A 16,345-nucleotide genomic window follows, 5' to 3' on the forward strand; every position below is an offset into this window, starting at 1 on the left:
GTTTTATTGGTGGTAGTTATGCTGTCCGCCTACCTTTTGAACTGCCCTTGTAATCGTAGGTCAGTCAGCCTATTTCTTTATCATACATCACGGGCCACAGAGCACCATATTTAAACTGTCTGGGTTACGCTACCTTTAGGTGATTGGACACTGACAAACAATAGAAAGAAAGTTCCCCCCATATAACCCCTCCCATACAGGAAGTACCTCAGTTTTTTTTGCCAGTGTCTTGAAGGTGATGGTCATGGCTGTTTGAAGCTCTTCAAAACTTAATTATGTCCCATTAAAGGGCATTATGATCGGATCCATTCGGATGGCATGAAGGCTAAAGTGGATGGTACCCGAGCCTCATCTCAAGCACCAGGGTGGCACCAGAGGTCATGCGACTCAAGGAGGTGTACCACATTCTGTCACGGACAGTACAAGTGCTGTCTCCGTCGCCAATTCATATTCCAGGTATAGGATAGTGGCAAGGTGAACTCTGCAGGGGAATCTACTAGATTCCAAGCTCTACAACAGTTGGGACAGGTATGTCTTAAGACAAGAGTCCCACTGCCAATGGTGGTACATACACTGGTAATACCTTTTTTAAGGTCTGCTTCTCCCTTATTTTACGCTTTTTTTTCCCTTTTTAGGATTCTTCCACATCTGTTCCATAAGGTGGTAACACTGATATTCATGTTGGCCAAATTAGCCCAGGGGGCTCGGTGCAGAGACATAGCAGGTCTTGCGGGGGTTACTCCTTTGGACACTCCCAGTCCAGCAGGACCTGATGGCCTTGAGTCCTGTATCTCAGCACTGTTGAGCCCCCGGAAGCCAGCTTCGGGGAACTTCATTTACAGGACTTGGAAAATATTTTTTTCCCTGGTGTGAAGCCAGGAAGTGGCACCTGCAGAAATATGTGGGTGGGAGGTTTTCTCTCCCTTTCTCCAGTCGGTAGAAGAAAGGAGTTTGGCCTTAAGCACCGTTAAGGGTCAGGGTTCGTCCCTATTTATTTATTTTTTTTTCCAAGGTAACTTGGACAGTCCCAACCGTCAGGTCATTCTTGTGTCCTTGGGACTTGAATTGGTCTTGACTGTCCTTGCAGAGGCCACTTTTTGAACCAGTCAGGGGATTCTGTTGGTCCTTTTATCTCAGACGGTGGCTTCTTTGGTTGCTATCACTTCATGAAGTGGAGTGTCAGTATTGGCATCACAAGGTGATGTTGCGTACCCATCCATTTTTTATTGCTTAAAGTGGTTTCTAGTTTTTCATTTTGAAACAGGAGAATGTCTTGCTTATTTTATTTCTCCTAAGGAGAAAGATCGCTACCTACTCTAGAGGTAGTTTGAACGCTCAGGGTCTACTTGAGTTGTCACAAGTCATAAATCCTGGTTGTGCTGCCAGAAGAGCCCAGGAAGAGCAGGCGGCATCCAGGTCGAATATTTAGCATTGGATCTGCCAGTTTATCAATGATGCCTATGGTTTAAATGGCAAAAAACTTGTTTTTCCCTGGGAAGAGATTCTCTACCAGATGTGGGAGTATCTTGGGCCATCCGTCATCAGATGTCGGTGGCCCAGGGGTACAAGACCACTGTTTGGTCTTTGGTTTATACATCTACAGGGTTTTTACCATGTCAATCACATAGAAAATACTGCCTAACGGAGTAGGTCCTCCTTTGGAGGCAGTTTCTATAATAGTGTCTCCCTCCCCTCAGGTGCATTGCTTTAGGACATCCCAGATAGTCAGTCATTATGGTGCTCTGTGTCCTGTGATGTACGATAAAGAAAATGGATTTTTAATACGGCTTACCTGTGAAATCCTTTTCTTGGAGTACATCACGGGACACAGAGGTCCCTCACCTCTTTTCTGGGATCTTCAATGCTTGCTACAAAAAGGTACTTCCTGTATGGGAGGGGTTATATGGGGGGACGACTTTCTTTCTATTGGTTGTCAGTGTCCAATCACCTAAAGGTAGCATATAACCCAGATAGTCGTTATTATGGTGCTCTGTGTCCCGTTATGTACTCCAAGAAAAGGATTTTACAGCTAAGCTGTATTAAAAATCCATTTTTTTTCTCTTCTTCTTTATTGTGTCACTGGCACTTATAATCATTGTAACCTACCTTGTGCAGTTTGTAACCTTTTTGGAAAATTTTTCAATAAGCTCTTTTTGTAAAAGTAAGCAATGAAGGAACAGTGGAGGAAGGAGGGGCGGGTCCCCGTTGCAAACTTTTTTTTTTTTCACAGTAGCTCAGCCTGAAAAGAGTGAGAACTCCTGTCGGGTTTTTACTGCTATCCAAGGCTTCGTTCCACAGATTTCCCCTCACTTCCTGTTCTCTTTTATCAAACCGGTGGTTAGGGAAAATCTTCAGCAAGGACATGGACAGAAATATGACCAGGGTTTTAGCCTTCTCCCTAATCTACATGGGAAAAGCATTTTTGTTTCAGGCTATGTTTCTGTTGAGCCGGTAAAATTCCTGTCTGGTAAAATGTAAGCAAGAGAGGACGTAGTGGTGCACCTAAATTAAAATTCTGAGCCGAAAAATACAGGATACACTTGACAGAAAACCAAAACTAAAATGGAAAGGATAAATATATAATTCAACTTTTTTTTTATTCGTTTTTGAAAACGCTTTTGCGTTGAAAAAGCTCAAGAAAAATGCATCTCTTTAAATTCTATGGATGTGTTAGCACTGGTCCGTTGCTCTTCCATTGCGGTGTTAGAAATTGTGCTTGCCGCATTTTTGGTCACTTTCAAAAACTCACCACCCCATTGAAATGCATTGAAAACGCATCAAAAATGCACCCATATTGCGTTTTTGATGTGTTTGTTTTTTTTTGTTTTTTAAGTCACATGACCTATTTAAAACGTACATTAAATGCTGTAAAATTGCGAAGCTTTTTCGGCAGCAATTATCTGCACTTTTTTTTTTTTTCTTCTATCGGCAAAGCGCTGATAACTCCTTATTTTCAGCCGATAATTTTCAGAGCCCGATTATATTGGTGTGTCCCTAACAGGAAGTGAGGGTAAGTATTTCTAATAGAGCCCTGGAGTAGTAACAACCTGACCGGGATCCTAATCCTTCTCTATCCATCCAAAGCAGAAGGAGAAACTAGAACTTGGTGAGTCAAGGATCCGATTAGACACAGAACGCATGTGAACATAGCTAAACCTGCTGTAAAGCAGGAATGTCTAAATGCAGGAAAGAGTGATCTGGGAGGCATAGGTTTTGTGTTTTGTTTTTTTTGTTTTTTTTGGGTTTTTTTTTGTTTGTTTCCAGACAACTTCTGTGTTTAGAATAGCTAAACACAGGAGTGACAATGTGAATGAGGCCTTACGCTGCTCAATTTTGACAATACATTTTCATGTATAGGCAAAATAAAATGAGCTTGCATTCAATTGATGTTTTTTTGCTGTGTTTGGAGGTCAGAGTGCAAGAGTGAATGTATTGTGGCATTTATGCATTTCCTGTTCAGACACAAAACGCCACAATAGACTCCGGTGATCGATGTTTAGTTTTTCCAGTAAAGCTACACCAAAGGGGTTTTACCAAGAAATGTTATACTCCTGTGTGTAATGCTTTCATATTTCATTCCAATTAGTTCACTTACCACTACTGGAAACTGTCTGTGGGCCTGCTTTTATAATTTATTGCATTATGAAGTTAAACTTTGCGAATCAGTTTGCAAAATGACTGACCTTCCCTTTTTTTTTTTTTTTTTTTTTTTTTTTTTTTTTTTTTTTTTTTTCTTCGGTGTGGGAGGGCTGGGGGTTAAAACCAGAAAGCCAAGAAAAAGCTGTCACAATTTAAAAAAAAAAAAAACACGTGGCCGAGCAAAGCTGCATTTGTGTCACTCATTTAGTACCCTGAATGGAAAACTGCAATGTCCAACAGCCTTGGCAGTTGTTGGCTTGTAGTTTTCAATGAACTACCACGGCCCTGTGGAGCACTGTAGTAGTTCATCCCCTCTTCCTGTCAGATTGTATCTGCTTGGATACACTTGGATACACTGGCAGATCTGCTGGAGACCCGCATGGTAAATGATTGTATTATATTCAACTTTTTAATTTAATATCGTGAATTTAAATGAATATGAATCTATTGTCTGCCATTATTGGTACTTTTTTTTTTTTTTTTTTTTTGAAGCGGTATTAAAAATCCTGCTTGGTGCATATTTGACAAACCGCACCAAAAATGCACCTCCACATTGAAATGCATTGAAAACGTAGGGAGAACGCATCAAATATGCACCCGTCAAAATAAATATAAAGTGACTTCAGTGCATAAACCAATTGAACGTTACTGGGTGTAACCTCAAGGCTAAAAGCAATCACTCTGTGATGCCCCTAGTTATCCAGCGATCGCCACACTCTTCACACTGTGTGTTAAATCAGCAGCAATAGAAAATAGGTGTATAAACATGCAATATAAATAATAAAAAAAAAAATAAGAATAAAAGTGATTCTAGTGCATAAATAACTTGTCTTAAGGCTGGACACCTAACACACAAATCTTAAACAACAATATAATGGTGCATGTCCATCGATACAAGTCCTTATATAAAAAGTCCTTTTTGTGAGGTAGTGCACAATATCCCTATACCCTTAGTGGTGATTATTCATAATATAGGTGACAATCTTGCTCCCACATTGCATCCGTGCTCTCTAGCCTCTCACCTCAGGTAAGTATTAAATCAGCATAGCCTATGGTTCCTTGGACGGTGTACTGACATGTAGTCAGTGGGGGTCCTCTATAGTTGTTTCCGATCTGCTCTCACATATGTTGTGTCTCTATTTTCTCCCAGGAGGAGACACAACATAACAGAGACACAACATATGTCTTTTGCAGAGACATTGGAGTACAATTTCTTTTTATTGGAATAGTTTTTGGTGGCACAGGTAGTGGTACGTATTTGTTCAGAAAGATGAGCATTTCCTAGGTGGAGACAGAGGATCTAAACCTTATATGCTGTAGGTGTATATTCTCTCCAAGATCTCTTGCACACGGCATAAAATTGTACTATTCTTTATATACGGGATCTTAATGGGGACTGGCAGAAAGATCCTGAGTAAAAAAAACTAGTTATCTCTGTATAGACCTCGCTATGCACTCCTAAAATTTATGCTCATCCTCTTCAAATTGCAGTGTTCAGTTTATGCCTGTATGCTCATAGGTAGTGTGTATACGTGGAAATTACTGCACTTAGATTTGACTGCTTAACTGTGTCCAGGGTTGTTAATTAGCTTTAAACAAGTCTACCATTTAATAAAATGGGGGGGGAGGGGGTGAACAAATCCATTCAGGATTGTTAGAGAATTGACCCTTTCTCTTGTGATCCTAGGACTGAGCTGCACCAATGATGTCTGACAACGGAGAACTCGAAGATAAGCCACCAGCCCCTCCAGTGCGGATAAGCAGCGCAACAGTCTTCGGTTCTGGGTTGAAGGACCCCCTATCAAGCAATCACAGCCTTAAACCCCTTCCACTAATCCCAGAGGAAAGAAAATCTTCAAGAAATAAAATAATATCCATTTTCTCTAGTAATGAAAAAGGTAAGTTAGTACTGTTTGTACTTGAAAGCTATGGAATGGAAAATTTAATGGTAAAGCTCAACTCCCCGCAAAAAACGTTTGTTCAACCACTTCCCGCCTGGCCAATAGCAGAATGACGCCATATGACGTCAAGCAGGACAACATGCCGGTTCGGGGCGATCACGCTTCTCCGATCGTGGTAAGAAGCCTCTGACAGATCAGCTGTGACCAATCACTCCATTCCTTGGTTCACGCTGACAGGGAGAGCCGCGGATGTTAGAGGATGGGTCTGTGCTGATAATCAGCACATTGATTATCAGCATAGCCCCATCAGATGTGCCCTACAGTAACACCTGTCAGAACCTCTTCACTGCTGCCTATCGGTGCCCTATATCAGTGCCGCCTACAGGTGCCCTGTATCAGTGCCGCCTCGTCAGTGCCCGTCAGTGAAGGAGAAAACAAAAAAATAAAAACCCCAGTAGGGATAAAATACTGCCAAAAGAAAGCTCTATTTGTGGGAAGAAAATGATAAAAATTTTGTTTGGGTACAGTGTTGCATGACTGCGCAATTGTCATTCAAAGTGCGATAGCACTGAAAGCTGGAAATTTGTCCTGGGCAGGAATGGGCGAAAGTGCCTGGTATTGAAGTAGTTAATTATATTCCTCAATAGCCACAAAGGCTATAAATCCACTTTGCATGCACAAAATTCCCTTGCAAACTCAGATATTACTTTACACAAAAGTAGCAGTGACATAATCGTCGTCCTGTACATGGTTAGATAGCAGAGCTGTGGGAGGGGCCCACACCGCTGAAAACGACCAGTTCCAGGTGGAGACAAGTCCAGTTACCCTGCACAGCAAGAGAGCAGCAATGACCGGTCTTTATTACATGAAGCTCTGCACAGACTCAGTTCACACTTGATTAGTCCACACATCTGAAAGAAATACACAAAGTACATCAGGATTCAAGGGAGAATACACATGTTAAATGTATTTCGATTAAATTAAAGATATTTGCTTATCCTAGAGTTTTAAAATGGATATTGAAAAATCATAGATTACCCGTTTGCTGCCCGCCATCGATTGACGGCGGCAGAATGGCACTCCTGTGCGAATCGCCGTAGCTATGCGGCGGGCACTTTAAGGTGTATAGGGCCCGTGCACATGGCTGGACACCTGCGATTGCTCCTGAGAACGGAAATCTGTCAATGTAAACAGACAGATCTCCGTTCTGTCGGGTGAGGAGAGCGATCTGATGTTCCTACTGCTTAGGAACAACAATCGGTCTGCTCCCCCAGGCAGTGTCCCCCCCCCCCCACAGTTAGAATCACTCCCTAGGACACACATTTAACCCCTTCATCGCCCCTAGTGTTAACCCCTTCTTTGCCAGTGACATTTATACCGTAATCAATGGCTTTTTATAGCTCTGATTGCTGTATAATTGTCAATGGTCCAAAAATAGTGTGAAAAGTGTCCGATCTGGCCGCCGCAATGTATCAGTCTCAATAAAAATCACAGATCGCCGCCATTACTAGTAAAAAAAAAAATAATAAAAATGCCATAAATCTATCCCCTATTTTGTAGACGGTATAACTTTTGCGCAAACCAATCAATATACGATTAAGCTGAGTTCCACCAAAAAGTGGAAGTTCCGCTTTCAGTACTCCTCGCCCCCTGACATGCCACATTTGCCATGTCTTTGTTGGAAGGGCGGGGGGGGGGTGTTTTTTTGACACAACACAGGTCCCAGAAGATTGGCTGGGAAATAGCAGAGCACAGCGCGACTCGCGCATGCACAGTGCGCGCCCGGCCGAGAAGCCGTAAGCTGTCACGGCCAGGTGCCCGCAGTTGCTATGACGGCTCCGAGAACGGGGGAGAAGAGCGAGGCTCTGGGCGGCCGCATTGCTGGACCATGGGACAGGTGAGTGTCTGTTTATTAAAAGTCAGCAGCTATGCTTTTTGTAGCTGCTGACTTTTAATGAACTAAAAAACAGGTGGAACTCCGCTTTGTTGCGTTATTTTTGGTAAAAGCAAAAATGTAGAATACATATCAGCCTAAACTGAGGAGGAAATTAAATTTTTTTTTTTTTAATATATTTTTCAGGGATATTTATTATAGAAAAAAGTAATAAATATTACTTTTTTTTTTTTCTTTTTTTTTTCCAAAATAGGCTTTTTTTGTTTATAGTGCAAAAAATAAAAACCGCAGAGGTGATCAAATACCACTAAAAGAAAGCTCTGTTTGTAGGAAAAAAAGACGTCAATTTTGTTTTGGGTACAGCATCGCACGACCGCACAATTGTTGGTTAAAGCGACGCGGTGCCGTATCACAAAAAAAAATGGCCCGGTCAGGAAGGGGGTAAATTCTTCCAGGTCTGAAGTGGTTAAATGGAACCTGATTTGAACTCATGCTGGGGTCATTATCAATATGTGGCCCCTCATGGGGAGAAAAATAAGCTTGTTTTGCATAATTACAGAAGCAATAATCCTGTCTTGACTTTGACGTGACAAATACGTAGACTTCAACCAGTATTGAACTTTGGGAATGCTTTGCACATGCCTGAAAATGTCATCTTATTATTGTAGGTGATTGTGGTACCCTGCTCCTTCTCTGCTGATCCCTGGCCACATTTATCAGAAAATCCTGGCTATTTGACTTAGTTGGTGTCACAGATGCAGCTCTTGCTGTCCTTGTGTAAACTGACTCAGGACAACTTCTACAGTATCAGTGTACTGATATTGTTATGATGTCGCATTGTTACTTTGCTATATTGTAAATGGTCTGATTAATTCATAGCACATCAAAGGGGTGACTTTTGATGCACATATGATGCCAGTTAAACCAACCTTGCAAGTTAAAACATTTAATGAACTTTGTTCCTAACACTTTGTTAATCCTTTTAACCATAATTATCCCTAATTAACTCCTTTCTCCCCTCGGCTATTATTTTGCTGCTAATTTTTATGTTTAATGACTCGCTAAAAAAAAGCAAAATTGAGGAAAAAGCCTTAAAGTATATGTGAACCCTCACCTTGTAAAGCAGGGGTCAGAAACCCTTTTTCACTTAAGGGCCAGTTTCAATGTGAATGCATGGAGGGCCGCATTCCCCTGCTAATAAATGAAGATGATAATCTAGACCCCTTTACCTTACACAGCCCCTGCACTTCTGGGCCCCTTTACATTACACAGCCCTGCACCTTTGGACCCCTTTTACATTACACAGGCCCCCCCATGTTATGCTTTAAAACGACGGTACTTAAAAATCTCCATAGGCGATGCTTTAAAAATCTCTACAGGTTACCAGTTTAGAGTTACAGAAGATGTCTTGTGCTAAAATTATTGCTCTCGCTCCAACGTGCGTGGTGATACCTCACTGTTTACATTTGCGGTCGTGACTTGCGTATGCGTTTGCTTCTGCGCACGAGTGCGGAGGGATGGGGCGCATTAAAAAAAGTTTAATTTTTTTTTTTTTTTTTTTTTTTTTTTTACACTGTCCCTTTAAAAAAAATCTGATCACTTTATACAATAATAGGTAGCGACAGGTACTCTTTATGGAGGGATCTGGTGTCTATGACCCCAAATCCCTCCTTTGCACTTAAAAGCATGATGTAATTTTTTTAAAATTTGGCACCTTTAAGTTATCTGCAATCCTGGAGAGATGTCATGACATTGCTTCCGGGTTATCCGAGACCCGATGGAAGCCTAATCTGGCTTTGTTTTGGTCTCTGGCCAGCCAGCGGACGTGCCAGCTGGTCGCTCTGACCTCCCGGTGGGACGGGAGAGCCCGGGCGAGCTGTGGAAGGCGAGGGGGGGGGGGGGGGGGGGTACATCCCCTCCCGCTGCTTGGGATAACATCCGAGAGGCTTCTTAGCTGGATCAGTTGTTATCCCAAGAAAGCTGACTGGGGATAAAATGTCCACGTTTATCGGGCGTGGACCATAGGTTGCCGAACCCTGTTGTAAAGCAACTCATTCCATTTATAATGGAAATGAAAGGCAAAAAGTTTGTGTATAGATGAAAACAATTTATAAATCTTTTTTTATTTAGCGATCACATTTACTCTGTTTTCAGCTGCATAAGAGCTGGGGGAGGAGAAACTGCAGAACACTGATCTTCCCAGTAAAAGGCTGTACAAAAGAGGGGGGGGGGGGGGGATTGTAAGGACAAGTCTGATTATTGAAGGAGAGCAGGTGGCATTCTCAACCTAGCTGGAGAATTGACAACCCTGTGCTCTTATGACTAGAGTAGTCTGTTTTTAATAGGAAAGCAGAGGGACTGGCAGGAACACCAGGGATTTCACACCAAAGAGAATATGATACTTTTTCATACAAGTACAAGGTACAGCAGGCACATATCAGGAATATCAAATGTTAGGGTAACATTCTTTCATTTCATGCTTGACCGTGCTCTGTAATAGAATCATAATGTTAGGTCACTTTCACACTGGGGTGGGGGGCATCGGCGGTAAGGCCGCTTTTCGGCTGCTACCACCTTTAACCCCCGCTGGCGGGCGAGAAAGGGATAAAAGCGTCCACAAAGCACCGCTGCCGAAGCGATTCGACAGCGCTGCCCATTGATTTCAATGGCAGGGGCGGTTTGGGAGCGGTGTATTCACTGCTCCTAAACCACCCCAAGGATGCTGCTTGCAGGACTTTTTCTAATGTCCTGCAAGCGCACTGCTCCAGGGCACTCGGGCTCTCACACTTTAGTGACAGGAGAGGTACTTTGCAGGTGCTATTTTTAGCTCTAAAATGCCTGTAAAGCTCCACAGTGTGAAAGTGGCCTTAGGGTTATTTTAAATGGCACAATTTTAGTGTTGTGAGTAGTCATGTTAGTTGCTTTAAATCCAACAGTGGTGTTAGGTTTTTTTTTTTTTTTTTTTTTTTTTTTTGCTACACCCTCTGTCCATAGACTCCATTAAAAAAAAAAAAAAAAAAAAAAACATTTTTACGAGACCTTTTTGGCCGCCTGTTTGCTCCAAAAAACTTGTATGTATTAACGTTATGTTCACATCGAACTGAAATCAAAGCGTTTTTCTCCATTGCTGGATAGAGTAGAGGGTTTTAACCCCTGTCTCTAAAAGGTTTGCCTTTAATTTTTTTGTTTTCTTTTGTCCCTTTTCAAATCTGCTCCTTAGCTTCAAAGCAGCATGGTTTGGACAGGTTGTCTGCAGCTGCTGTGTCCTAATAGACAGTAGTGGGCTGCCTGCATGCAGCACCTGGAGGTTCCCGTGTTCCCCCTGACAACTAGCCAGACTAAATCAGTCCTGCAGGTGTATAAAGTTAATCTGATTGGGTGGAGACAGTGATGTCATCTGCCCATCTCTCCACTCAGGCCAATCGGAGGGAGCCTATTCATTGATAAAAAAATACAGGGCTTCCTCTGGAAAGCTGAGAAGCACACAGCCCAACTCGATTTTGTTCTGTAAGCAAACAGGAAGTCACCCATACTGCTGCAGGAACACAGTATTGTGCATACTATATATGTACCTGATGTTACTGCTGATCTAGCACTCACATCCACCAACAGAACTAGTTTGTGCATGCTATATAAAGTGACAGGAAGCCTGGACTTTAATAGTGTTAATGGTTTAAAATAATCCATCCTATTTATATTCAGTCAGCAGGACCTTCATGCTATAGCTTCATGCTATCTCTGTACAGGTGTACCGTACTACTACTGTTGGTAAAAATGTAAACACTATAAAAAAATGTTTTAATTTTTTTTTTGGGGGGCCAGATAGCAGGTACCAAAATGCAATATGCACAGTATATGTACAAATAATTTTATTTGTTAATTTACTAATCAACTTTGTGGATTTGCTGTTTATGGAACTAAACTCTGTGTGGAATGCTCACATTTGGGAGACACCTGTATGCTTTTCATTGAAATACTGTCCACTATTTGTCTTAAATTACATAAACATCAGAACCAATTCAGACACAACATTATCTACATATTTATATTGCTTGGATAGCAAGAAGGATCCCTTATTCTTCATGCTTTTTCTCTCAACAGTGGGCAAAAAGAAAGAGCGTCCTGAGATCTCTCCTCCCTCTGACTTTGAACACACCATACATGTGGGTTTCGATGCTGTGACTGGGGAATTCACTGTAAGTATGGAATTCCAGAGCTGAAGTGAACATTTCACTACCTTAACACATTAAGTAAGGTTGAGGCCCAACTTGTATAAAATGGTCTGCATACTTAATTTCTTCAAAATAATGCCCTTGCAGTAAGCTCTCCTATTTGTCCGAATGATGAGGATTGGCCAAATACATTCCATTGTTATTTTTTAATTCTGCCACATAATGGTTTTATTCATGCGCACACCATAAGCAGTGTTTGTTTGGTTTTTTTATCCTCCACAGAAAAGGTTGCAGGTGTGTGTGTGTGTGTGTGTGTGTGTGTGTGTGTGTGTGTGTTTTTATATTTAAAATGTTTTAGGGTTGCAAGCCCTGTTTTTATATCAAATTTAATACTTTAGTTGGACACGTGCAATAGGGTGCGCTCACAAGTATAACGTTGACACTGTCTTATTCCTTTTCACAGGGTATGCCAGAACAGTGGGCACGGTTGTTGCAAACATCAAATATCACAAAGCTAGAACAGAAGAAGAACCCACAGGCTGTGCTGGATGTGCTTAAATTTTATGACTCAAAGGACACTGCGAAACAGAAATACCTTAGCTTTTCGGCACCAGGTAAGGCCTTGTGTATCTATATTGGTTAAGGTGTACAAACCAAAGGCAGAATTACATTTAAAGCGAATCTATACTCTCCTTGGCTCCAGTGATGCGGTGTCCCAGACCTCCTCGCTTGGCCTACTGACCTCCTTGATTACCAACTGCTTTCATTGGCGGGAATGACGTCACTCCCACGTGCGCGGGAGTTCAGTTAGGGTCGGCATTGTCATATTTGTACAGTGAGCGGCACGTGCCCGGCTCAGTGGACAAGCAATTGGGTAAATTTTTAATGCAGAAGAGACATGCTTTCTCAGAATTCAGGTGAATTATGACACGCAGAATTGTCAGCCAATGACCAATTAAAACGAAGGAAGCAAATATAAGTAAGCCTTAATAATTTTATTGAAAGCTAAATATTGTAAATGTTGCATTAACCCAATCGAGACTTCTGTGGTTTGTGAGGGTTTTTTTTTTTTTTTTTTTTTTTACACATACTAGTTTTGATTTCCTCGGTAAAGTTCCAAAGGTGGGAAGAAATGGTTATACGATTCAGGAGCCAATTTAATTTAGACATCAAAATGCTGTTTTAAGCAGTCAGGGTTTGTATTTTCACAGACAAAAATCAGAGGTTGGAAAAAGTTGACTATGTGGTCCCTGGCGCTATCTAGCCTTGATCGACTGTTGGCATGAATGTCTTTTAATATTCTAGCTTTTCTTGAGGAATTATTCTTAATTTGACCTTACATTGTTTAATTATCCTTTGTTTCCTTATAGATACAGATGGCCTCCCCTCTGGGGTATCACCTGCTGTGAGTATTACCTAATTTTCATGCATTTTAGTTAAACCTGCCCATTCTCATGCGTAGAACTGCTAACCACATTCCTTACCCATTTCCTTTAGCCAAATGCAAAAGGGACTGAACCCACAAGGCATTCAGATACAGAAGATGATGAGGCTCCACCTCCAATTATTGCTCCTCGCCCTGAACATACAAAATCTGTGAGTGGCTTTTTAGTCCATATGACATGCAGTAATTCTGTTTACAGTGCAAGAAAGAATAACCGTAAGCTATTTGTAAACCATACTACCACTTTTCTTGCTTTTTGTATATGTCCTCCTCATCATAATAATTTTCTTTTAATTGGTGTCATTAGGTTTCTTTCTTCTTTCTTTCTTCTTTCTTTCTTCTTTCTTCTTTCTTTTTCAGGCCTTTTAGGCTCGGTTCACAATAGTGCGACTAGTCATGCGACAGTCGCATGACAAGTCTAAACCCATTTATTTCAATGGCACCCGTTCCAATCTATGCAACTACACTTGCATAGATTGGAAAAAAAGTTCCTGCATTACTATGATCCGACTTTCTTGCTACTTGAGTGCCATAAAGTGTAGCCGCATGAAGGTCGCACTGGAAATCGCACGACTCTGAAGTCACACTTGTGTGAACCGAGTCATAAAGCATTTGATCCTCAATGGCTAGTAAGCTCTTATCAGTTCTCTTCTAGCAATCAACTGTTCGACAACTAAGGGCCTGTTTGCACTTTTGGACATGAACCCTAGAATAGCTGCAGTTTGTTTACATTAGAAGGCTGACAGGCTGCTGAGGCAGCATGGAAACCTGTAAATTTAGTACTTCTGTTATAAACTTTGGGGATATATTTCTCCACTGTGTCTGCAGCTGCAGAGGTCAGTGAGGGTTTGTTTTAAAGCTCATTTGCGGCTTGTTAAGAATGTTAATATTTGAATGTTTACAGCTTGACTATGGATTTAAAGTGCAAACCTTTTTAAAAAAGGCAGCACAGTGGCTTTGTGGTTGGCATACTGTATGCAGTACCTTGGTCCAAATCACAGCCAGGATACCACCTGCATGGAGGGAGTTTGCATGTTCTCTCTGCGCATGGTGCTAGGTTGTTGTCTTTTAAAATTGGCCCTAGTGTGTGCGTGCTTATGTATGTATTCCTGTGAAATGGGGACTTTAGATTGTAATTTCTTCAAGGGCAGGTATTGATGTGAATGTGTGATAGGTAAATGGTGTGTATAAACGGTCTGTGCTAAATTGATACTATTAGTTAATACAGTTAATAAAAATAATCCCAATCAAAGTAATGTTTTTGTATAGCTGATTGTGGTTTTATTTAGCTATTGGCTTCCTAAATATCTTTAGAATTTCTAAAAAGAGTTGATCTTCAGCTTGCTGTAACCCTTACAACACCAAATGAGGGATTCTCTGTCATCCTGCATTGTCATGGCAGCAGCCACAATGGGACTCTCTAAAGCAGGGGTAGGCAACCTTGGTGCTCCAGGTGTGTTGAAACATCAAATCCAAGCCCATCTGCCTCTGGGAGTCATGCCTGTGTCAATCTTGCATCTCGCGGGACTTGTAGTTCCCCAACAGCTGGAGTGCCGAGGTTTCCTACCGCTGATCTAATTATAGCAATTGTGGGTGGGATGCCCTTGACAAACGCCAGACTTAAATAATTCTTCATAAGTTTGTCTTACGATTACATGACAGAATAGAATGTATATTCATTATGAACTGAGTTCTGAGTTGTTTTTTGTGTTTTTTTTTCTTTTTCTCCTTCTAAAAGATATACACCAGATCTGTAATTGACCCAATACCTCCCCCTGCTAATGATGCAGACAGTACGGCAAAGGGTGCAGACAGGCAAAAAAAGAAGACGAAGATGAGTGATGAAGAGATCATGGAAAAACTCAGTAAGCAGGATGTGTTTCTTCTAAGTGGTGTTAAACCCAAAATCAAAAATGGAATATATTGCAGCTTGCTAATCATTAAATGTGGTGGCTGCATTTGTTTTCTATTTTTAGCTATTCTATCCTATTCAATTTTTTTTTTTTTTTTTTTCCCCTCTGTTTTCACCTGGCAATCTGGCCAGTAACCTACCTTCTGTATTAGAGTTCCGCAACTCTAGATGAAGCAGCACAGGGGCACATTTGCACAGCAATTTTTAAGTCTTGCCACAGATTCTCAATTGGAATTAGGTCTGGACTTTGTCTGGGCCATTCTAACACATGAATATGCTTTGATCTAAACCATTCCATTGTAGCTCTGGCTGTATGTTTTAGGGTCATTGTCCTGCTGGAAGGTTACCCTCCGCCTCAGTCAAGTCTTTTGCAGACTTTAACAGGTTTTCTTCCAAGATCGCCCTGTATTTGGCTCCATCCATCTTCCCATCAACTCTGATCAGCTTCTCTGTCCCTGTTAAAGAAAAGCATCCCCACAACATGATGATCCCACCAAAAAGTTTCACAGTGGGGACAGTGTGTTCAGGGTGATAATAGTTTTCCGCCACACATAGCGTTTTGCTTTTAGGCCAAAAAGTTCAAATTTGGTCTCATTCCGACCAGAGCACCTTCTTTCACCTGTTTGCCGTGTTCCCCACATGGCTTCTCGCAAACTGAAAACGGGACTTCTTATGGCTTTCTTTCAACAATGGCTTTTTTCTTGCCACTTTTTCATAAAGGCCAGATTTGTGGAATGCATGACTAATAGTTCCCCGGTGGACAGATTCTCCCACCTGAGCTGTGGATCTCTGCAGCTCTTCCAGTTACCATGGGCCTCTGGGTTGCTCCTCTGATTAATGCTCTCCTTTCCCGGCCTGTCAGTTTAGGTGAACGGCCATGTCTTGGTAGGTTTGCAGTTGTACCATACTCTTTGCATTTTCGAATGATGGATTGATCAGTGCTCCGTGAGATGTTCATAGCTTGGGATATTTTTCTTATAACCTAACCCTGCTTTATACTTCTCCACAACTTTATCCCTGACCTGTCTGGTGTGTTCCTTGGCCTTCATGATGCTGTTTGTTCACTATGGTTCTCTAACAAACCTCTGAGGGCTTCACAGAACAGCAGCAATTATACTGAGATTAAATTGCACACAGGTGGACTTTATTTACTAATTAGGTGACTTCTGAAGGCAATTGGTTCCATTAGACCCCTTTCACACTGGATCAGTTTTCAGGCGTTTTTGCGCTAAAAATAGCGCCTGTAAAGCGCCTCTCAAGCCACCTTAGTGTGAATGCCTGAGTGCATTCACACTGGGGCAGTGTGCTTTCAGGACGGGTAAAAAAAGTCCTGCAAGCAACATCTTTGGATCTGTGCGTAAGCGCTGTATACACCGCTCCTCC

General features: G+C 41.7%; 1 protein-coding gene across 1 annotated transcript in view; it reads left to right on the forward strand.

Moving 5' to 3' along the window:
- PAK2 (p21 (RAC1) activated kinase 2) overlaps window positions 1-16,345 on the forward strand; it is a 71,211-nt gene that overhangs the window by 35,924 nt on the left and 18,942 nt on the right. Inside the window, exons 2-7 of the mRNA XM_073625621.1 lie at window positions 5,327-5,537; window positions 11,536-11,630; window positions 12,070-12,220; window positions 12,977-13,011; window positions 13,104-13,202; window positions 14,789-14,915. Of these exons, the coding sequence (XP_073481722.1) occupies window positions 5,342-5,537; window positions 11,536-11,630; window positions 12,070-12,220; window positions 12,977-13,011; window positions 13,104-13,202; window positions 14,789-14,915 (703 nt within the window). The 5' untranslated portion in view covers window positions 5,327-5,341. The remainder of the gene's footprint in view (window positions 1-5,326; window positions 5,538-11,535; window positions 11,631-12,069; window positions 12,221-12,976; window positions 13,012-13,103; window positions 13,203-14,788; window positions 14,916-16,345) is intronic.

The sequence above is a fragment of the Aquarana catesbeiana genome, linkage group LG04 (assembly GCF_042186555.1).
Source record: "Aquarana catesbeiana isolate 2022-GZ linkage group LG04, ASM4218655v1, whole genome shotgun sequence".
In the NCBI taxonomy this organism is placed as follows: Eukaryota; Metazoa; Chordata; class Amphibia; order Anura; family Ranidae; genus Aquarana; species Aquarana catesbeiana.